Source organism: Martes martes (assembly GCF_963455335.1).
Source record: "Martes martes genome assembly, chromosome: 8".
In the NCBI taxonomy this organism is placed as follows: Eukaryota; Metazoa; Chordata; class Mammalia; order Carnivora; family Mustelidae; genus Martes; species Martes martes.
In genome coordinates, this window is record NC_137895.1 from 61,569,264 (window position 1) to 61,594,010 (window position 24,747).

The 24,747-nt window shown below is 35.9% G+C and overlaps 1 protein-coding gene across 1 annotated transcript in view; it reads left to right on the forward strand.

The window, feature by feature from the left end:
- AEBP2 (AE binding protein 2) overlaps positions 1-24,747 on the forward strand; it is a 59,727-nt gene that overhangs the window by 12,218 nt on the left and 22,762 nt on the right. Inside the window, exons 2-3 of the mRNA XM_080810641.1 lie at positions 10,077-10,284; positions 17,688-17,795. Of these exons, the coding sequence (XP_080666767.1) occupies positions 10,077-10,284; positions 17,688-17,795 (316 nt within the window). The remainder of the gene's footprint in view (positions 1-10,076; positions 10,285-17,687; positions 17,796-24,747) is intronic.

The following is a 24,747-nucleotide window of genomic DNA, read 5'->3' on the forward strand; positions in this document are numbered from 1 at the left end:
AGGAGAGGGAGAGAATCTTAAGCAGGCTCTTTGCCCAGCTCAGAGCCAGATGCAGGGCTCTATCTCACAATCCTGAGATCATGACTTGAGCCAAAATCATGAGTGGGACGTTTAACAGACTGAGCGACCCAGGTGCCCCAGGAATCAAATTTAATATCTTGTTAGCAAAACTGTCTACCTCAAAGAATCAAATTATATGTAAACGTTAAATATCTTTTGTGTTGTGTGTGTTTTAGATGTACAAAAGCAAAGAAACAACTTTTTGTATGGGCACACCAAGCGAAACGTATTTTGACATACGATAAGGGCTGCATTCCAGTATTTCTCAAATCTGTGGTTTCTCATGTTTTTCCTTTGTATAAATGTGGCAACTGAGTTGTTTGGCATTAGTGTTTTGTATCTGTGTGACTTTGGGCAAGTCACGTAATTTCTGTGTTTCAATCTCTTATCTGCTAAGATGAGGATACTAATGTACCTATCTCATGTGGTTGTTGTAAATATTAAATGAGTTAATACATGTCAAACATTCTTCCACTTACTATGGCTGCATTACAGCCAACACCAACATTTAGTGATTAAAAACAATTTTATTTTGCTTACAAATCTAAGATCTGAGCAGGGCTGGGTAGGTTTAGATCATTTCTGCTCCACTTGGTATCAATTTAGAACAACGGCATAAAGGCTGGGAAGTGAAATCACCAGAAAACTCACTTATGCACTCACCTATTTGTCACATGTGTGGTGCCTGGGCTGAGAAGACTGAAACATCTGGGACTCCCTGGCATCTCTCTCTAGCTCTGTGTACTTTTTTCAGGAGGTCTCTTGAGCATGGTGGTTTCAGGGGAGCCAGATTTCTAAATGTGGTAGTTCTGGTCTCCCAAGCTGTGTGTCCTAAGAGTGAGTCAGGCTGAAGCTGTCGTATTGCCTTTTATGACCTCGCCTTGTAAGTCTTGAAGTATCACTTTTGTAGTACTCCCGTTTGTTCACGTTCAAGGGGAGGTAATAATGGCCCCTCAGCACCCTGATGCCATATTGTAAAAAAAGGATGTGGGAAAGTGTATATGGTGTGGCCATCTTTGGGAAATATACTTACTAAGTGTTAGCTGTTATAATAAAGAATAGGAGCTCAGATTTAAATAAAATACCTTACTTTTGTGATGTAAATTTTGATTCAGTAAGTTCTATGATTTTTTTTTTTAAGGGCCATAAAATGTAACAGGCAGACAGTTCATAATTTTCTTGAAGTGCCTGTTTCCTTTAACTTGTTTAGTTTAATAACTTTCAGTCCCATTGTCAATGTCTAGAATAAGGAGCAGGGCACAAAATTATAGTCCATTCCAACAAATGGAGGTGAGAAATAGTAGAATTTCACTTTTAAAGTTGTATATTATCCATATAATATCAGGTATACAGCTTTACACTTTTCAAGAATACAGGTTTGTCCTAAGTGGTTGGCGCTCTTTTGAATTTTAGCCTTTAATAATTTTGATTATAAGGATGGGAGAAACATAGAGTAATCATTCTAGTAAAGAGTGGCAATTTCATAGATGACAGGAACATAACCTGTTAGTCAAATAACAACTTACCTAGATGGGTGATTAGATTACGGATCCCTGGTGTGTAGATATAATGCTGTTTACCTATAGTTTGATAAATACCTTGAAAATTATGTATAGTATATGTATTTCTATGTAAAGCTATTACCAATTAGAATTAAGCTAAGTTATAATGCTTGCTCTGATCCTGTTAAATGTAACTTACAAATCAGAATTTTTATTTCCTTTTATCTCATGCCATTTTCTTCAGTCCATATGCAGGACAGTGTTCCATTCTTTTAAAGTAAGAATTATAGAATATTTGTTTTATAGTAATATAGAAGCTTATAAACCTAAGACTTTCTAAAGACTGTATGGTTTTCATTGAAGAACAAAAATAAAACAGCCTTGATTCTTTAGAGATTAGGAAAGTTCCTTTGTGGAACCTCAATCAATAACTTCCAAATATTGAAGGAAGTAGTTAGATGCCTTGATCATTCTGTTTTCCTACTATAGTATTATTATTTTTTTTAAGATTTTATTTTATTTTTTATTTTTATTTATTTATTTTTTTAAAGATTTTATTCATTTGACAGAGAGATCACAAATAGGCAGAGAGGCAGGCAGAGGGTGGGGGGAAGCAGGCTCCCCGCCGAGCAGAGAGCCCGATGCGGGGCTCGATCCCAGGACCCCGAGATCACGACCCAAGCCAAAGGCAGAGGCTCAACCCACTGAGCCACCCAGGTGCCCCTAAGATTTTATTTTTAAGTAATCTCTACACCCAGTGTGGAGCTTGAATTCACAATCCCCAGATCAAGAGTTGCATGTTCCACTGACTGAGGCAGTCAGGTGCCCCTTCCTATTACATTCTTTAAGTTTATGGCACTTTTTTATTCTCTCTGTCACTTATTCTGTGTATGATACAGCTCCATGTTTTCTGTTTTTGTTGTTGTTTCTAACTTTTTAATGTAAAAGTACTATCCATTTCATGGCTTGTAGTTTGACAATTTTAGTATTGTTGAGAAAATAAACAATCTAAAAACAATTTACAGACTGAGTAGTGGATGAAATTTTTTTCCCCAAGTGATTTTTTTTTAAAGATTTTATTTATTTATTTGACAGAGAGGGATCACAAGTAGGCAGAGAGGCAGGGAAGCAGGCTCCCTGCTGAGCAGAGACCCTGATGCGGGGCTCAATCCCAGGACCCTGGGATCATGACCTGAGCCGAAGGCAGAGGCTTAACCCACTGAGCCACCCAGGCGCCCCCCCTAATGAATTTTTTGTGTGGAACCCCAATGTCCAAGATGTATTAAAATGATACTTTATTAGTATTTTTTATAAGTTCAAAAATTTTACGTTAATTTATAAAGTAAGTCAGAACAGTAAAACTTAAGTGAATTTAGATTCAAAGTGCCGTTTATAAATGAATGTTACACGTTTATGTCGGCTTTAGTATTCAAACAAAATTTCCTTATTCTATTTCTTTAATTCTTTTTTTTTTGTCAGTCTCACCAAATGTTATAAGCTTTTTTTTTTTTTTAATATTTTATTCATTTGTCAGAGAGAGTGAGCACAAGCAGCAGGGAGCAGCAGGTAGAGCAGGCTGAGGGAGAAGCAGACTCCCTCTGAGCAAGGAACCTGATGCACGACGCCATCCCAACACCCTGGGATCATGACCTGAGCTTAACCCAATTAGCCGACTGAGCCACCCAGGTGTCCTCAACATTTTTTTTTTTTTTTTTAAGATTTTGTTTATTTGAGAGAGAGAGGCAGAGATAGCCAGAGAGAGCACAGTGAGAGAAAGCATGAGCAGGGAGGAGAGGGAGAGGCAGGCTCCCTGCTGAATCACTGGACCCTTGGATCATGACTTGAGCCTAAGGCAGATGCTTAACTGACTGAGCCACCCAGGTGCCCCTCTTTGTTTTATTTTGGCTGCTTAGTCTTGAAAATTTGATTTGCAGATACGGGCAACTTTCTTTCAGTCTCCAGATACTACACTTCGTTCTACTGACCAAGAACTATGAAAGGGGATTATTAGTAGGGAAATTCTGTTTGAAAAATATCATTACTTAATGATCTTAACTGTCTTTATATCACAAATGCAAAAGTGACTGGAACCTCAAAGTTAAGCAGTAAAACTCTTTTTTTTTTTTTTTTAAGATTTTATATATGTATTTGACAGAGATCACAAGTAGGCAGAGAGGCAGGCAGAGAGAATGGTGGGGTGGGGGGGGCGGGAAGCAGGCTCCCCGCTGAGCAGAGAACCCGATGTGGGGCTCTGTCGTAGGATCCTGAGATCATGACCTGAGCCGAAAGGCAGAGGCTTAACCCACTGAGCCACCCAGGCACCCCAAGCAGTAAAACTCTTAGTATTGTTCTATGTCAGCCCTTTAATTTGTTATTAGTTCCCTAGGAGGGGAGAGCATGTAGCAAATAACTGAGTCTTCTTGGAAGGTGTTTAATTGGGTAAGGCTTAAGGGTGTGATTTGCAGATCTAATTTTATGTAAATGGATATGTGGAGGCCTTAATTAGATCTGCAGTACAGATCTGCAACTTTGCTAATCAATCACATGTATATAGGAAATTATGATATTTAAAGTTTTTTGAGTGACAAGAGTAAATTGTACTTGCATTCAAATTATACATCCATATACCTTCAGGCCCCTGTTCTCAACCCTCCTTTCAAGTTAGACATTTCAGGGGCATTTGGGTGGCTCATTTGGTTAAGTATCTGCCTTTGGCTCAGGTCATAATCTCAGGGTATTGGGATCAAACCTTTTATTGGTCTCCCTGCTCAGCGGGGAGCCTGTTTCTCCCTCCTTCTGCCTGCGGTTCCCTGCTCATGCTCTCTCTCTGTCAAATAAATCTTAAAAAAAAAAAAAAAGGTTAGACATTTCAGTAACTTAGAAATTATGAGCAGGGAGAAGAACCCAAAGATACCAAGAAAATCCACAATATAAATGACTTTCCTCATAGGTAACTGAAAAGAAGACTCCCGATAAGGCTTCTACCCATTGGACCTCAGATTCAATTTCAAATTCAGCAGTTACACTCAGAATAAAATAAAAATATTCCATCTCAGGAACATAATCTTTCCAATCTGTTTTAGAGAGTCATTTAAGCTTTGATCCAGAACAGTGGTTCTCAGACCTTTTGCTTTAAAAAATCCATTTGTTTTCTTAAATGTTGAGGAATATAACTTAGATCTCAGTAAAGCTATTAAAAAGTTCCTGAAAAAATAAGAAACTTTCATTTATGTGGGTTATATTTATCACTATTACAGGAGCAGAAATTAAGACCAAGAGCTTTAGAAACATTAGTTTAAAAATGAACCAATTACATGTAACAAACAGTATTTTCTTTCTGTTTTTAAGGAGATTCCCTGCCCCCAGGGACCTGGGATCATGACCTGAGACGAAGGCAGAGGCTTAGCCCACTGAGCCACCCAGGCGCCCCCTAAACAGTATTTTCTTAACATAGAATAACTTTTCCATTTTAAAAAAAATTGAAGAATGATGTTGTTTTATATCTAATGTCTTTAATAGCTGGTGTAACAGCTAGTTTTCATATCAACTTCTGCATTCAGACTGTTGCAATGAATTGTTTGGTTGGACTTGGTTGGACTATTTGAGGACTGTCTGGCCTCATACAGATACTTAGTTGGAAAAGGAAAGCTATTTTAATAGCCTTTTTAGGTTAATTTTATGCCTATTTGATAAAAGGGATAGTGTTTTTTTGTTTGTTTGTTTGTTTTGTAGTGTTTGCAATGTGGAATCTGAAACGGAATCAGTGAACTTTTCTTATTCTGTTACGTGAAGAGCCTGATCTGTCCTCCATCATGATAATATAACATCCATGTATTGCTTCCTCTTTTCTCGTATCTTGTCATTCAGCAAGCTGCTCTTTACTTTTCAGCGTTGGCAGCCCTGTCAGCTGTGGTCATATCCACCACACAGATGTTTTGCTCGACAGTAATTTGAGTTCTCAAAGAAGGGTCTATCATATGTATGAGTAACTTGGCCCTTGAATTCTCAGAGGAAGTCATTTTCATAAAATCTGTGTACTTTAGATGTTGGGGTAAAAACGTCTGGTGTGCCAGGTAGTTTCTTAACAAGAGGAAAAGAGCCCATGGAAAAGAGGGAAAAGGGAATGTTGTTAGGTTGAAAATGTCTCATGTCCTTCTCTAAATACTGCATTTGAATTTCTAACAGCATGTGTTTTTTTGAAACTTAGGGATTATCTGTTGTCACAGGGTATGCATGTGTGTCTGTGAATGTTTTGTGTATGCTTTAGTTTATCATTTTGCAATGGGAGACACTTCCTTGCATAGTCTGATCGGTCTTACTTGGGTAATAATGGTAAAAGATCTTTTAGAATATTACTACTTACACTGTTGTAGCAGGAGTATCAACAAGTAGCTGCTTGTTAAGAATACAGTATCTCAGGTCCTACCCCCAAATCTACCAAATCAGTATCTGCATTTACTAAGATGCCAGGTAATACGTAGAATACTGAGAAATACTGCTTTAGAATTATTGTAATTATCTGAATAAGAGTGCTTTTTCTGGCTTTGGTTTTTGTCCAAATACTAGACTGCTTTTATTTCTGTTTTACAGAATCAATAGGTATTCATTGGGAAGGAGAACTGAGTGAAAAATTTTAATGTATTTACTATCCTAGGAATATTACAGGATAAGTGGAAGGAATGTGCCCCTCTAGTTCAGATCATCTTGATATCTTACTGTTATAGGAAGGAGGAGAACATTGTTTTCTGTGACATCTGTCTAGCTCAGTGTCCTGTCAAAATTGAAATTAACTGTACCTTATCTCCTGTGCTTTTCTGCATCAGGACTGTTGCCTTTATCAGTCTTAGGAATGGAGAGAACCGCTGATTCCAGCATGGGTCTGGGGCCAAAAGGGAGCCTGGAGGCTTAGGATTTGGGCACTTCCTAGAAGTTGGAGAAAACCTAAGAGGGACTATATGGCAGGACTCCATTTGGCCCTGCTACGGAATGGGAGACTCAGGGTATGCTGCACATGTGTGACGGTCTCTTGATCAAGTCCTCTAGGGCCTAGGACCTGTCTCTTACCTCCTCTGCCATTGCATTTGCAGCTTAGTTGACATTGATGGACACAATTCATGCTCTTAACATCAGCATTATGCCATCTTTTTATGATCTGTATCCACATGAAGTACTGTGTTTCAAGGGAAAGATTCTGCACATAGACTAATTACCTAGTGCTTAGTGTTTATGGATATTTGGACTTACAAGGTTCCCCTTCTATGGTAAAATTAATAAGCAAAAAAAGTACAGTAAGCACTGTCTTATAATATATAAGACTATAAGATAGTCTTATATTGCTAGTTGGATATATTAATATTATATACAATATAATATATATTATAGTAAGTAGAGTCTCTTGACGTTTACTTTATCTAATTTAAGGAGAAAATTGGTTTCATTTTCTTTCTTTTTTTTTTTTTTTAAAGATTTTGATTGATGGATTGATTGATTTGACACACAGAGATCACAAGTAGGCAAAGAGGCAGGCAGAGAGCGAGGGGGAAGCAGGCTCCCTGATAAGCAGAGAGCCCAATGTGGGGCTCGATCCCAGGACTCTGAGATCATGACCTGAGCCGAAGGCGAGGCTTAATCCAATGAGCCACCTAGGCGCCCCAAAGATTTTATTTATTTATTTGAGAGAGAGCATGAGAGGTGGAAGGGCAGAGGGAGAAGCAGACCCCCTGCTGAACAGGGAGCCCTATTCGGAGCTTGATCCTGGAACTCCAGTATCATGACCTGAGCTGAAGGTAGTCGCTCTGGTTTCATTTTCAACTAATTTTGGACTTTTACATAAAAGCAGTACAGGTATGCGATTAACAGTTATTCAAAAGGTGTATATAGTGAAAGTTCTCTCCTACTGACCCTCCCTTCCCTCCTTCAAAAAAATATGGACAGTGTTTGTGTATCCTTTAAAAGAAGTTTTGCCTTTAGAGGATAGCTGTGTCTGTATCTCCCTCCCTGACTTAGGTATGGAAATTAGAGCATTACTACCCTGCATTTGTGTGTATGTGTGTGTTTACACTTTGCTATACTTTAGAGATTATATCAGAAGAGGTCACTGAGATTTATTTCTTTCCCTAAGATTGTTTATAAATTGAGTGTGGTTGGTTGTTCACTTAAAACTATTAATATTTTTTTTGCCTTTGGTTTACAGAAGTATTGAGTTTTATAGTAAAAATATTTTAAAATATATGAAACAAGCAGTAAGAAAAATATTAAGGGCCTCATGAAAATTGAAATTTCTAAGGCTCAAATTAAAATTCGCATTTCAGTGTAGAAAAACTGACATACAGTTTATGCAAAAAACAAAAAATATGAATAAATGTTCAGGTATTCAAGAGGTGATTTGCATTTGAGAGTTTAATAAAGATTATAAAGGGAAAAAAAAAAAACTAATCTCTACACCCAGTGTGGGGCTGAAATTTACAACCCTGAGATCAAAAGTCACATGCTCTACTGATTGAATCAGCCAGGTACCCCAAGATTACAGAGTTTTAGAATGAAGTTTTAGAGTTTACATTTGGAATATATATATTGACTGGTGGATAGCCAGATGAACTTATGTGAGCATTCTTTAAAGTAAAATCTGAGACATTTTTCATGTCTGAAGCAACCTACAGAAACGTTTTTGGTAGTTAATTTATTTTATTTATTTTTTTAAAGATTTTATTTATTTGAGAGAGAGAGCATGCACATGAGGCAGGGGGTCAGAGGGAGAAGCAGACTTCTTGCTGAGTAGGGAGCTGGATACTGGGACTCGATCCTCCAGGGACTCCAGGATCATGACCTGAGCTGAAGGCAGTCATTTAACCAGCTGAGCCACCCAGGTGCCCTTGCTAGTTTTTTTAAATGGGTGCATTGGGTGTTAGACACAAATCATTATTAAGCTTCCTTAATGAGGAGGGAGGGAAAAACAAAACAGAAGCTTACTTAATAAGTTAAAATTTATTTTGACTTTTACATATCAGCAAATAAGTTTGATTATAGGTGAATGTTCTTATTTTTAGAAGGTGTATGCTGAAATAATTGTGGCTGAAGTATCATGTTGCAACTTGCAGATGATTGAGGGGGGAAAAATACAGCAAATAGGACAAAATGAAAATTGTCAAGTTCAGATTTAGATATACTTTTCTGTGTCGTTGAAATTTTCTGTAATAAAAACTTTGGAGTAGTGAAGCATGCCCCTTAAAAGTTAAGTTAATAGAACTTTCATAATTTTTGTTACTTAAATTGTAAGCAAATACATAGCTTTTGATGGGATTTTAACCTGCAAACATTCTTACTGTTGACCTTTCTGTGGTTGTAACTATTTTCCTGTAGTTTCTGCATTGGGAAGATACTAAAATGAAAAAATTTTTTAATGAATTGCTTTTAATTAAACAAATATGTTTATTTATTTATGTTAGAAAAAGAATGAGCATGAGGGAAAGGGCAAAAAGGGAGAGGGAGAGAACCTCAAGCAGGCTCTGCATAGCATGGAGCCTGATGTGGGGTTTGCTCTCATAGCCCCGAGATCATGACCTGAGCCAAGTCGGATGCTTAATCGACTGAGCCACCGGCACCTCTAAAGATTCCCTTTTTTAAGATTTTATTTATTTATTTGATGAGTCACATACTCTATTGTCTGAGCCAGCCAGCTTCCCCTAAACTGATTGCTTTTAAAAGGGAGGCAGAAGTGTGTTACATTTTATTAAGATATGAAATTTTGGGCATTCAGAATTACTTCTATTACTCTATTTCTACTAATATGTGATTTTCTTAATAAAACAGTTACTAATATGTGATTTTCTTTAAAAAAAAATTGAGGGCCAGGAAAAGACATTTTATTTGGACTTCAGTAAAATCGGGGAAACTTTGATTGAACCCAGTTTTCTCTCTCCTTCTTATTTATTTATTTATTTATTTATTTATTTATTTAAAAGATTTTATTTATTTGCCAGAGAGAGAGAGTATAAGCAGGGGGAATGGCAAGCAGAAGTAGACTGAGGGAAAAGCAGGCTCCCTGCTGAGCAAGGAGCCTAGTGGGGGACTTGATCCCAGGACCCTGGGATCATGACCTGAGTGGAAGGCAGATGCTTAACTCACTGAGCCGCCCAGGTGTCCCTCGTTTTTTATTTAGAAGAGAAAATACGGCACAGTTTCCCAAACTTCTTTGAGATGGAGAGAGGTAGGCTGTGACAAGCAGTTGAATCCTCAGATTAGTGAATAGAGGAAAAGGTTTTGGATTAACAAGTGATTTACAGAACTGTAAAGATACTCTTGATTCTCAGTTATTTATAGCTGGAAACTTACTTGATTTGTACTTTATTGCCAACTAAATAATTTCAAATCGGTGTTGTTTTCTAATAGAAAATATGGTTAGTATGCTTTGTATGGAGCAGAATGTCAAGTAGTAATCTTAATTAAGTATTTATAAGATCATATTCATGTTAGTGAATTTCTAGGAATAACACAGCCTTTTTTCTTCTTTTGTAGCATAAGCAGTACTATAATGGATGTAGACAGCACAATATCCAGTGGGCGTTCAACTCCAGCAATGATGAATGGACAAGGAAGCACTACTTCTTCAAGCAAAAATATTGCCTATAATTGTTGTTGGGACCAGTGCCAGGCTTGCTTCAACTCTAGTCCAGATCTGGCAGATCACATCCGTTCCATACATGTAGATGGTCAGCGAGGAGGGGTTGGTTTTGTCATTTCTTTTTTTCACTCCCTGTTTTCATTAGTTTTATTAATTTATAATTGCTAGTTAGGCTTTTTTTCTCAAAGTAATTTGGGATTGTTTTTACACAGGCTTTATTTTTTCACAATTTTTTTCTTTTATTTCCCACATACTCGATGGAATCAAATAGAGAACATATGTGTTGGATTTTAAATTGCCTTTAGACAAAATTAGACTTTCTAAAATATAGTGGGAAGAAATTCAATTTTCTAAAATATAGTGGTAATATTAGACTTTCTGAAATATAGTGGGAATATAATAAACGAATGCCACCTATTCCAAGTTACCGATGTTTTAAGTTGAGGACCTTTAGGAGTTGGCACTGTCTAGGATTTCTTTTGTTAGAGTGGTCCTAAATTATCTCTGATGCTGAAATTAACTGGAAAGATTATTGGTACCAGGATTAATATATACAGTTCTGTTAAAGGACAACTTGCATTCGTATTTGTGAATGAGAACTGATCATCTTTTCCCAGGTTTTAACAGAGCTGACTTAGATAGAAAGTTATGATTAGTGAGGATTTACCTATACCCTTTTAGGAATACATTTAATTGTGTCCGTTTATATAATTTTTATTGGATAGTGAATTAAGAGCTAAGTAAGTTAGGTGAGTCAAAGAGTAATGGATCAAAGTGTTATGATGTTACTTATAATTTTTTTCAACTTTACTAGGTTTGTCTTGAATAGTTAACCACACTTAAGTGCATTTTCCAGAAATTAATGCCACATTGTAAGTACAGATAAGCTTTAGGCCACATAATTTCCTATCAGCCTGCCACCACTATTGAGATAATACTGATATTAAAATGGTTAAGATCATTATGGTTTAAGAAAGTGGGTAACTATTTCCAAGGTTGGATTGATATGTAGATTGCATTATTGATCTTTTTTAAAAAAACATGCAACCATATAAGCATGTCTTCAACATTTTAACAGGTGGTATTTGTGCGTTGGAATTTCTTTTAAGAAATCTTTGCCATTGTCACAATATGTTGTAATGTGTCAGCAGTCTTTTGACTACATGAATTTGATAAGTAAAGATTTGTCTTAATAGATTTGATTTTGATGACAGATGGTATATTAATGAACTTTGCCCATCATATGGTATTTTCACTTTCTAACACAGCCCAGCTCAATGGTTAGGTTACTTTTCTAATAATCTTTTCCCTTCTCATATTTCAGATTTTTAGGGTGAACTCTCAACCAAGTTGGTTTCCTAGTTATTACAGAGTTGCCTTTTGTGAGTCAGTGCTTGATGTCACTTGGAATATATCACTAAGATAGCCTTTTGAGCCATAGCATGATGCTTTTTTAGTTACTTGACTTAGCAATTATATATAGGATCATCAGAGTGTAGATTACTGGGCTTCTCTTAGTAGGTGTGGGAGAATTTCACATTTATAATTGTTGGATCCTACATGTTGAGGAGTGGTGTACAGCCTTATGAGAAAGTTTTTAGCCTTTTAAGGATCTGTAGGAAAAATAGAGGTGCAGACTTTATCATGTAATCACTGCAGGTATATTTACTTAATTGATATCAAAGAGCTAGGCATGAAGTCTTGGTATTTCTATTAGTACAAACTTACTGAAATGAACCTCCCCACCCCCATGTCATTTCTTGAATGCATGTTCATAAAATTGCTTTATTGTAATATTGGCTAATTTTAGGATTAATGCTGTTTTGACCAAAGAAAGGAGCCCTGATCCTTGAAGGACATTAATTGCTGAACTACAAATGTTAAAGAATCAGAGGAATGGAGAAAATATCTTGAAATCACTTTTTACATACCAGTCACTGGTACATAGACTAAGCTTTCAGAATGAAAGTATGAATGAAACTTTGAAACCTATACACAACTATGTAACAGGAAATCTTGATCTGGTTTTGTGCTTAAAATAGAGTGGGTGTTGTTTGGGACTTTTTTTTTTGAATGGCCTCTTTGAAGGGAACTTTAAAAAAATAATTTTAACTGTTTTTAAACATACAGTTCAGTGGCGTTAAGTGCATTCATATTGTACAACCATCGTCACTATCCATTTCCAGAATTTTTTCAGTATCTCAAAACTGAAATCTGTACCCATTTAACAATAACTCCCTAATCCTTTCTTTCCCCAGCAACTAGTAACCACTATTTTACTTTCTGTCTTCATAACTTTGGCTGTTCTAGATATCTTATATATGTGGAATACAGCTGATTTTCATGACACAATTTTATTTCTTTAGATTTCTTATTTCTCTTCTTTCTACCCCAAGTGTTAAACTGTCTTGATGGAACAGAAACAAATGAGGAAAAAATTGGTACCTCTAGAGGATTTTATGCTTCTAATTATTAAGATGAGTTTTATTGGAGCAGTAAGTTAGCAAGATCTAAATACTATATTAATCCTGTTCTTTTTCTCATCCCATTCTAATTGTCACCCTGGGAAAATAAAACCATCAAGTAACAGCTTAGAAACTTCTTTCCCTCCCTTTAAGCTTTTTATGTTGCCATGTCACATGACTCTAATGATATTTGGAGGCTGAAATTGGGTAGAGTTTAGCTTTTCCTGATCTTTTCATATATCAAATTGAGTATATTCTATTTCAAAAGTTAAACTAACCCTTTAAATACCAAATTATGAATGTAACTTTTATTTTTTTTTTAAGATTATTTATTTGGGGGTGGGGGCATGGGAAGCAGGAGAGAGTCTCAGTTAGACTCTGTGCTGAGCACAGAGCCCGACCAGAGCCTCAGTCTCACAACCCTGAGATCACTACGTGAGCCAAAACCAAGAGTTGGATACCTAACTTACTGAGCCTCTCAAGCACCCCAAATGTACCTTTTCATAAGAACACTTAAAGTGTTTGTTCCTATTTAAAATACAAAAACAAAGAAGCAAAAAAAAAAAAAAAACAAACCCTTTTTTTGTTAGGTATAGTAGAATTGAGTTCTTGGGTCCATACTTCTATGCATGACTGGATTTCAAAGACTAGACTGAGCTATTTTACTAACCAGTATTCCTAATTCCAGTGTCCTCTTAATAGCCACTGAAGTCTTGGTAGGTAGGAAACTTCATCTTGTAGGATTTCAGTGGTTCAGTAACATCCATTAGTGTTCTGTTCTTTCTGTTTTAACTGTTTCTCACTTTAAAACAGTTGCCAGAAAGAAATGTTTGTTTCTTGATGCAGGAGTTATTTTACATGTGTCATTTGATTAAGTTCATTTTTGTATATGTTCTTGGGTATTTGAAGGCAGAGGGCCCAAGGGAGATTTGGGGGGGAGGGATGATATTCAAAGACTTGAATAAGGTCAGTTACCTCTGTATGCCATATAAAAATGACATTTGTAGACATTCACGGTTAAATTGGAATGTTCCTAGGAAGTGAAATCATTAGGAGGTCACTTTGAGTTTTGATTGCCTATCTGGTATCTTCTGAACAACAACATGAAATTGGTCATATATTTTGTAATAAAGGAGAAATACTTAATTCTTATAATTTGAATGTTCTATTAAATATTATTGTCCTCTGTTTTATTAAATATCTTTTAACGGAGAAAATTGAAAATGTTCATTTAGTGTAGCTAAAAATAATGGGATACAAAATTATAGCTGTCATTTTAGGTCTTGGAAGAGCAAACTGATTTGAGACAAAATAATTACATATAAAAATATTTTATTTCTTTTCTGTTTGTTCACATCTTGTAAAAGAGTAAGTTGGGTTTTTTTCTCAGAAATATTAAAGTTTAAGGGATCATGAAATCATCCAACCCCTTCCTGACTTTAGATCGTGTATCTTGTGCTTTATATAAAATCTTCTATATCATCTTACTGCAAAAGGAATCTAATTCCTTGGTAAACCATCCCCTTTCCCCACCCCTGCATATAAATTATATTGCCTACTGGCTCTGATTTTAATTTACCTTACTACTAACTGAATTTTCCTTATGCATACTTAGATTCTGGCACATTTCATTGTATCCTTTTACAGTAGATGTTACAATTAAAGAAGATTTTGTTGGATTCATTTGTACACTTCCAGGCGTGGAATGTTAGTGGCCAGATAGGATCAAGGGCATGTATCTTTATACTGTCACACAAGCTGTCAAAGGTGTAAGCCATGAGTACAGTCAGAAAAATACTCTGGTACATTGGGTTAAAGAAAGTGATGAAAGTGAAGGAGATTTGCACTACCCTAGGTTCCCAGGTCTGTACCATTCTTTTTCATTTGGGGCATTTTGGAGGAGTTCCCTTAAGGTAAAATTAACCTATTCTGACAGTAAAGGAAGGTTTTCCACAGAACTTCTCAGCAGAAAGCCCAGACCTCCCTGTAACATTGAAATTTTAGACCTCTGTATCTTTTGAGTTAGGTCATTATAAATTTGAAGATTCTTTGGTAGTCCAGGAATATTCTTTTAATAACTGTGTGGTGTTTCTTTTCTTTTCTTTTCTTTCTTTTTTTATTTAAGATAGTCTGGCAGAAAAATTTGGTGGCAGTTACTTTGAGAAAGGACTGCCAGTGTCTAATGTAAACCCAATTTTTCTGTTAATAGCCCTTCTGAGAGAATATATAATATATAATCTTGCATTTTGATCATATTTTGGAGTAGCAAATGTGTGCTCATAGTGTTGGATGAAAAAGGAAATAGAGGTTTAGATAAGTGTTCTTCTAACATTATATTGCTGCAAAGTGTGAAAGCTCTAAGTAGAATTCAGGTCATTTACTTTTGTGCTCTTTCTATTTTTTTCTATTTTCTATTTTTTTAAAGATTTTTATTTATATATTTAAGAGAGGGAGAGAGAGTGCACGGTGGGGGGAGCAGAGGGAGAAGGAGAGAGAATCTCAAGCAGACTCCATGCTGAGCACAGAGCCAGACACCCACTCTGCATCCCCCCCCCCCCACCGCAGCTTGATCTCACCACCCTGAAATCATACCTGAGCCGAAATCAAGAATCAGACGCTTAACCAGCTGAGCCACCCAGGCTCCCCTATTTCTGTTGCATCTAATAATAAACTTTATATAAGCCTATCATGAGAGACTACACTATGAACCTCTGTGCCTCAGCATTCTAATTAATATAGCTAGATCTTAATTCATTTTAAGATGGTATAGAGGAACCATGACAGTTTTTATTCTTGAATAATTTCTTTTACATTTGGATTGGATTCCTATGGCGTTTGGTTGGTTTTACAATGAGAAAGTTTCTAAAAATGAGGTATGAAAACGTTTTTCAAATACTGTGCATCTAAAAACTCTCAAGTTTGAAGAAAGACTCTTTTGTCAGATTTTTGAACTCTTTTTTTACCAAAGTGTCTTACTAAAATAGATTAGGGAAAGAAATTCAGCTTTCCAATAGTTTTGTGTTTTTTATGGATCCTTGGTGTGGAGTTCTGGTACCTCTTTAGTTGTTGTGCAACTTTACTGCTTCCTCTTCCCCAACCCCCACCCCTGGGAATTATTTTCCAAATATTTCACCCCATTATAGCTAAACATAGTTAGCTTTGGTCTCTTTACACTTACTTCATTTCCTGTAAAATTCATTATGTTGAAGGCTATGGTTTTTCTTTGAACCTGAAGGTGTTGCTTTAACAATGTTACTAGACATTATTCCATCTAGAGTCTAGACCATACCTACTCATAGTGAAGGCTGTTATCTAGTGGAAGTACAGTCTGCTATTGCCTCCATATTCATGTTTATTACTATGAACAGAAATTAGAAGTCACATTGTTGCTCTCAAATGTAGTGGTTGGCTAATGTTAGGTAGGGGCAGTATTTGAGTATTTACCTTAGTTGTTTAAGAGTAACTCAGCACAGAGGTTACTTAAGAGTTAAGACAGCAGAATTCCTCACTGTTAGAAAAATTACTGCATAAATGATGTTAATTTTGTTACCAGTTACTTGCTTTAAGGCTTTTTTCTTTATGTGGTATGACTTGTGAGAGAATTTTAAACCACCTCAGATTCCTGTTTATTGCTTGAATTGAATATTTAAGACTTAGAATCTAGTAGTCTTGAGTCAGGAAATGGATAGATGGCCCTGGTCATCTGCATGTGATTATTAATGAATTAATTTCCACAACATAATACATGTAGTTTTAAGAAATTTTTTCTTTTTCTCACATATATTTAAAAAGTAGCTTTTAATTGTGGGAACTTCAGGAATCATTTTATAAACATACACTAGGGTCAGGTACTTGAAGTATGAAGGAGGAAATGTTATGATTTCTATATCTGTTCAACTGAAAGAAATTAGGCAGTCTCTACAGGAGTCAGGATATGTGATAACGGTCATGTCAAAGAGCAAAAGCATATTGCTTTGTTAGACCTGATATAAAAAGATTGTGGTTTTCAGTAAAAATTCAGTTATTTTAGACTGTTGATTTTTTAGGCTTAAAAAAAAAGTTTAACTATTTGATGATTGTTTCTTCAGTCCTGTATATAAATTTATTCTGTTCTACATGCAGTAAAGTCTTCAAAGTGTCACTCTTTATAATTGCTCTTACCTTAGAAAAGAGCAGAGCCTATTAATTATTCTTTGAAGGTTATGATTATAGTAGATTCATACTTTTACTGATGTTGGGGGACAGTTTTCAGTGTTCATTTTGATGGAAATAAAATGTTAGAAAAATAAAATGTTAGATATCTCATTAGTAGGAAGATGATAAAGATTAGATTGTTAGCTGTTAGATTAATACTTTCCAAACCTAGTTACACTCAGTTATATGAATCCAAGATTATGGATCTATCATGATAGAGCAGTTTATGCCCATTGCTTTGCAACTGGATTAATTTAACATTTTATATTAGATTTTGCTTCATAAGATAATTGGAAATAATTTTTAATGAATAGAGCTATGTAAAAATGAGTACTAGTATGGATGTAAGAATAAGGAATCAAGAGCAGAAAATTTTAATTTGGTAATTTAATTACTTTACTCATTTTTTGAAGTTCATCTTCAAAAATTAATATTTGATTATTTTGATTTATTTTTATTGTTTCCTTATACTCTTATATTTTCCTGATGTTTATAATTAATACATGCTTATTCCCTCATGTAGTAAATATAAAAATAATGATGTGTAATGCTGGTTCCTTAGGGATATATTGTTAATATTTTGTATATTTCCTTCTCAATGACACTTTGGAATTGGTTTGTCAGTCCCCAATGAAGGAATTGCACAGCAGCCTTACGGGGGGGAAAAAGGGTTAAAACCATGCCCCTCATACTGGAAGTTCAGAAGTTTAACTAAGCGTTTTGATTGATTCATACATTAATGGCTCTTTTTGTCAGTTAAAGACTTGCAACGTGTTCATTTGAATTTACAAGGAATAAAACTGTTGGAAAAAGTGATGAAAATTATTATGGCTCTTCTTTTAACAGGTATTTGTTTGCTTATGGAAAGGTTGTAAAGTATATAACACTCCGTCAACCAGTCAGAGTTGGTTACAGAGGCATATGCTGACGCACAGTGGAGACAAACCTTTCAAGGTAAGTAAGCATATGTGAGTTGTTTTAACTTTTAGTTAATGTATTTTTTAATAGGCATACTTTCGCCCTTCTTAAAATGTTTAAAAGAAACATTTGTGTAGACATTCCTGTGGATACATGGAATTTAAAAAATAGATGGAGATAAACATAATTTAATCCAGTTCTTAAAATTTGGAGAACAAAAAAAAAAAACACTGAGTCTAGGGTCTTCAAAATACCTAATGAGCACACCAGTTTGAATACCTGTCTTTAAAATTGATGCTTTTAATACCTTGTGCTGTGTGTCTTCTCACTGCCATATGTTTTAGTTTTTTTATTGATTATTATACAAAAAAGTGAAATTGTACAACATTGAAGGGTTTGATTGTTTTCACTCAGTTTTGAGGTCATATTACTGAGCTTTTTTTGTAAATTACTGTGTCAAATAGATGTATTCTGAGAAATTGTATGAAGAGCTAGTGTCTATAAAAATCACTTTTCTATTTATCTTCATTAAAAGTTAAAATCTGGTTTTTTATATCATAGAGGTAGAAGTTTGTGTTTAGAGAAGTTTAACAGTTGTTAAACTCATAATCTACTGGCATGTAACTATTGTGCCAGAAACTTCCCTTGGGTTTCATTAGAGAAGGAGATAATTCTTGTGGAACTGCTTTTTAAAAATACTCCCCTTTTTTGGAAAGACAGTCTTTAACAAGTTAAAAAAAATAATAGCTTACATTGAGAAATATTGCCCCCTTTTTTCTTGTTCCTTCTTCGCCAAGTATGTATCACTATTGACTAGTTTCTAGTGAATTCTTCTAGTATTTCTTTATGAAGGTATAAGCAGGCAAATATGTAGTTTCATTCTCCTTTCTTAAACATAATCCAGTAAACTCTATACTGTCTATGCCTTATTTTTTAATTTTTAATTTTTAATTTTAATTTTTTAAAAGATTTTATTTATTTATTTGACAGACAGAGATCACAAGTAGAGAGAGAGGAAGGGAAGCAGGCTCCCCACTGAGCAGAGAGCTCAATGTGGGGCTTGATCCCAGGACTCTGGGATCATGACTGGAGCCGAAGGCAGAGGCTTTAACCCACCGAACCACCCAGGTGCCCCTGCTTTATTTTTTTAAATGAGCTTTTTATTTTATTTTATTTTAAAGATTTTATTTATTTATTTGTGAGAGAGAGGGAGTAGAGAGAAAGGGAGAAGTAGACTCCTCGCTGAGCAGGGACCCAGATGCAGGGCTCAATCCCAGGACCCCAGGATCATGACCTGAGCCAAAGGCAGATGCGTATCTGAGCCACCAAGGTGCCCCTGAACTTTTCATTTTAAAGCAGTTCTAGATTTACAGTAATATTACAAAGATTACAGAGCTCCCTTGTCCCCTATACCAAGTTTCCCCACTGTTAGTATCTTTGTTGCATATATGTGTACCTTTTTTTTTTTTTAACTTATTTTATGCTAGAGAGCTTTCTATATTCATAGAGAATGTTCTTTCAGTTTATTTAACCAAACTTGTATAGATGCTTGGGTTATTTCTAGTCTTTGGCTATCTTAAATAGTGTTGCAGTGATAAATCTTTGACCATAATGCCATATCATTATTAGAGCATCTGCCTTCTCAGTAGGCTTGCTAAGAAGGTGTTGTCAAACTTCTGGAATTTTGCCAGTCTAATACATGAGAAATTTCATTCTAATGGTAGTTTATTTGCTTTTCTTTCATTACGAGGAAATTTGGGGATCTTATGTTTAACAATTTGGGTTTCTTTTTCTTTTAAATCTCATTTATTTTTAAAAATTCTCTCTTTCTCTTTATTTATTTATATTTAGCAAGCTGTGTGCCCAGTGTGGGCCTTGAACTCATGATACTGAGATCAAGATTTGCATGCTCTACTGACTGAGCCAGATAGGCACCCCTCTTTATTCTTTTTTAAATAAATGGTCTCACTGAGCTTTGCGTTGGCATGTGGATCTTAATGTAACTCTAACACCCTAGTCTTTCCTGTGCTCATACTTTAGATCCTTGCCCTGGTAGGTACTAGAAGTGTATGATCCAGGACAGCTTTTATTTTTATTTATTTATTTATTTATTTACTTATTTATTTTAAAGATTTATTTATTTATTTATTTGACAGAGATCACAAGTAGGCAGAGAGGCAGGCAGAGAGAGAGGAGGAAGCACTGGGACCGTTTTTAAACTTCCCATCTAAGGTGTAGCTGGTGAGAATTGTTACCTCATAGTGATGTACAGTATGTATCCAGTAAATGTAATAGCTTATTGTTGTGAAAGTAAGAATCATTTCCTTTCTCATTGTGTGTATTTTCATACATTTTTCTTTAGGGCAGCAATCCTTCTGGTTGATTATGAGTGCAGATTCATTTCAAAGCCTCTCAGATGCATTTTTCTCCCAAATCCTCTTTTTAGAAACTATAGATGATTGCCGTTGGAGAAGGGGAAACATTGTCTTTAAAAGACAAAAGTTAAGGGAATGATTGAGTGAGGTGCTGTTTTCTAAGTCATAGGAATCATTTTATTTATTGATTGATTTGTTTAAAAAAAAAGATTTTATTTGTCCGAGAATGTGCAAAAGCAGAGGAGCAGCAAATAGAGGGAGAAGTAGGCTCCCCACGGAGCAAGGAGCCCAGTGTGGGACTCCATCCCAGAACCCTGGCATCATGACCTGAGCTGAAGGCAGACACTTAACCAACTAAGCCACCCAGGTGCCCTCCTAATGGGATCTTTTGAAGAATAGTTTTTAATTTCAGTGAAATCTAATTTACCAACTTTTTTTTTTTTTAAATAGTTAGTACTCTTTGTATTCTGTTTAAGAAATATTTGCCTACCCTTAGTAAATGAAGATGAGGAGGGTTGGGCACCTGGGTGTCTCAGTTGGTTAAGTGTCTGCCTTTAGCTCAGATCATGATCCCAGGGTCCTGGGATTGAGTCCCATATCTGGCTTGCTGCTTAGTAGGGAGCCTGCTTCTCCCTGTCCCTCTGCCCCTCCCCCTGCTTGTACTTTCTCTCTCTCTCACTTTCTCTTTCAAATAAGTAAAATCTTAAATAGAAGATGAGGGTCTTGGGGTGCCTGGGTGGCTCAGTGGGTTAGGGCCTCTGCCTTCGGCTCAGGTCATGATTCCAGGGTCCTGGGATCGGGCCCCGCATCGGGCTCTCTGCCCGGTGGGGAGCCTGCTTCCTCCTCTCTCTCTGCCTGCCTCTCTGCCTACTTGTGATCTCTGTCTGTCAAAAAAAAAAAAAAAAAAAATGAGGGTCTTATAGAAAAGCTAGGAGTTTTGTCTTATGGTTGTAGAGAAACCATTTCTAGACTTATATTTAGATACAATTTATGTAATATAAGGCTTACCAAGTGTACAATTCAGTAGTTTTTTAGTGTATTCATAGAGTCCTGCTACTGTCACCACTATTTACTTACAGAATTAGTGCTTTTGAGAGAAAAAAAAAGGCACAAAAGAAATGAGTGGATGATTTAGGGAGTAGCATTTCTTTTTTCTTTAAAGATTTACTTATTTGAGACAGAGCAGTAGCATGTGAGGAGGAGGGGCAGAGGAGAGAGGAGAGAGTCTCAAGCAGTCTCCCCACTGAACACGGAGTACTCCCCAGGGAGATCATGACCGGAGCCAAAATCAATATAAGTATTGGTGATTTTGCTAAATATTGCCTGACCTGAGCAGAAATTAAGATTCAGAGGCTTAACCGACTGAGCCACCCAGGTGCCCTTAATTAGTCTTTTCTTCTCTTTCTTTCTTTCTTCTTCTTCCTTTTCTTTTTTTTAAAAAGATTTTATTTATTCATTTCACAGAGAGAGACAGCGAGAGAGGGAACACCAGCAGGGGGAGTGGGAGAGGGAGTAGCAGGCTCTCCACTGAGCAGGGAGCCTGATGCAGGGCTCGATCCCAGGACTCTGAGATCATGACCTGACCCGAAGGCAGACACTTAACAATTGAGCCACCCAGGTGTCCCTAATGAGTCCTTTCTTGATGGTTTTTTTTGGTCCAGTTATCCCAATATAAAGAACAATGTAATCAATGAACCCCGTATTTTTATAAACTGCTTTTGGGAGCTAATGGAAATTCCTAGAAGCTGTTTCACTAGTTCAGAGAGTAGATGTACAGGCTTGCTTTTGATAGGTATTATTAAATCCCTCTCCACAAAACCTGGTCCAACTAGCAATATATGTAATACAGTGCTGTTTCTCCAGTCTTCCTGAAGCTTGGCAATAATTACTGACACTAATAATTGGCATTGTTTTATCTTTGCCCACTTGCCAAGCACATTTTTTTTTTAAGGATTTTATTTATTTTTTATTTGACAGATAGAGATCACAAGTAGGCAGAGAGGCAGGCAGAGAGAGAGAGGGAAGCAGGCTCCCTGCTGAGCAGAGAGCCCGATTCGGGGCTCGATCCCAAGACCCTGAGCCGAAGGCAGAGGCTTTAACCCACTGAGCCACCCAGGCACCCCACATTTTTTGATTACTAGTAAGATTTGAATATCTTTACATGTGCTGGCTATTGGTATTTTTTTCTCTAAATTGATTATTTGATTGATTTGCCCTTTCTTATATTGGATTTTTTTTTCCTGAATTATATAAACCTTAATATTAAGTGTACATATTTCCTGCATGTAATAGATATTTTGTTTGGCTTGTCATTTCTCATAAACTTTTGTTTGTTCTGCCATCAAGAAGTTTCTGTGTAGTGATATTACCATATATTTCTACATATATACATGTAGACATGTGCAGTATAAACACAATGTAAATATATTTATATATTTGCATTACTCTTTTTCCTGTATTTTTGTATTCTTAAAATTATTTATTTATTTATTTAGAGAGTACGAGCAGGAGGAGGGGCACAGGGAGAGGGAGAGAGAGAATCCCAAGCAGACACCATACTGAGCATGGAGTTTGTGTTGGGGCTCAATCTCATGACCCCGGAATCATGACCTGAGCCGAAATCAAGTCAGATGCTAACTGACTGAACCACTCAGGCACCCCGATTTTATTATTTTTAGAGTGGAAATCTTGTTAACATGCTCATCTTTATTAAGTAGAATAAACATCATTTCCCTGCTGTGATAGGAGTTAAATATTTTCCCCATTTTAACATGTTTTTCTTGACTTTTTATGGTGTTATTTGAAAGGCAGAATTTTTAAACTTAATTTTGAAATTTCAACTTCCAAAGATGGAAAACTCTCATATATTCTCTGTGTCACACACAAACGTATAAATTCCATATACCCTAAACCCAATTCACCAATTATCATTTTGCTACATTTGTATTTGCTCGGATCCATTTATCCATCCATCATTTGTCTCTCCATCTGTCTTCCTTCCTACCTCAATCTCTCCCTCTTTTTTCTTCCCTGCTTACCTATACACACACACACCCCCCCCCACACACATGCACGCACACCCATTTTTTGGAAAACATTGGAGAGGAACAGAATCCCTAAGTACTTCAGTGTGAAATTCCCAAGAACAAGGATATTCATATATGTAACCTTAGCATCATTATCAAGACCCAGAAATTTAACACTGATGCTATTAGCTATTGAAGTTGCACTAAGTCCCAGTAATGTCCTTTTGTAGTAGTATTTTTTCCTCTGCTTAGAATCTAGTTGGGGATCATGCATTGCATTTAGTTTTCATGACTCCTTTAAAGTTTCCTCAACCTTTTTTTTTTAATGTTTTATGTCACTGATAGTTTCGAAGAATATAAACCTTTTTTTTTAAAATTTTGTATATCCCCATTTTGGGTTTGTTTGGTGTTTTTGTAATCACATTCAGTTTATGCATTTTTGGAGAAAATAGAACAAAATTCTCACTGTATCACTTCAAGGAATACCTGATGAGAATTTGTTTCATCATAGATGATGTTAACCTAGATCACTTGATGAAGTTGGAATTTGCTTTCATATGAATCATATGAAAATAATTGATCATATTAGCTCATCATGAAATTTTAGATTTGTAAAATCAGCATATTCCTAAAATGTAAATATAGCTTCTTTGCCAAGGATTTTTGTTTTATCTTTGATAAAGTGCAAAGATTATTCCTAGATAAGATTTCCCCATCCCTATGTTTACTTTGTCAGGTATATATACCTCTGCCTTATATATACATTTAGGGTTTGTGGGAAGGGGAATTGTTGCTGCAGTTTTTTTAAATGTAGTGAAACATTTTAATTGTTAAGGGTTTGGAAAACATTACATGTTTTGGGATGCCTGGCTGGCTTAGTCGGTAGAAGGGGTAGGACTCTTGATCTTGGGGTTGTAAATTGGAACTCCACATTGGGTGTAGAGATTACTTAAAATCTTTAAGAGAGAAAAAATTACATGTGTTTACAGTAGTAGGGCATGAGAATATTTTAAACTATTTCTTGGTCTTTTTTTTTTTCCCTTTTCAGTTTTCATTCTTGTTAGTTTTCTGGTGTTGAGCTTTATGATAGCTAAGTGCCTTTAACCCTACCATGCTTAGGAATACATATGTTACTTAACCGAGGGAAAGAAAAAGTAGTTATATACAATGTGTTTTGTGATTGTTTTGATTTCCTTACTTTATTGCTAATGAGACATTGGTTTGTCTTGGTAGATTTGTATATGTTAGAAATTACACAGTTGTGCTTTTTAGTAGGTAAGCTTATTAATATGTACTTTTACTTTGCACACACATTTCTCCCCTACTCCAGTATTTCTCTTTACTTTGAACATAGTACAGTCATCTACTTGTCTTGGGTTAATTTATTTATTGTAACTTTTCCTCAGCAATTATTCTGTAGCTCAGCGTGATTGATTCCGTTCACGATACTGACATACTTGAATAACTTCTCATTTTGTTGGAGTAGTGCTTGAAAAACTCGGACTTTCAAGATTGATACATTAAATAGCCTATCTTTTTAGGTGTTTTTGGAATCAAGATCCTGGCCTAAACTGTTGATAAAGAAAA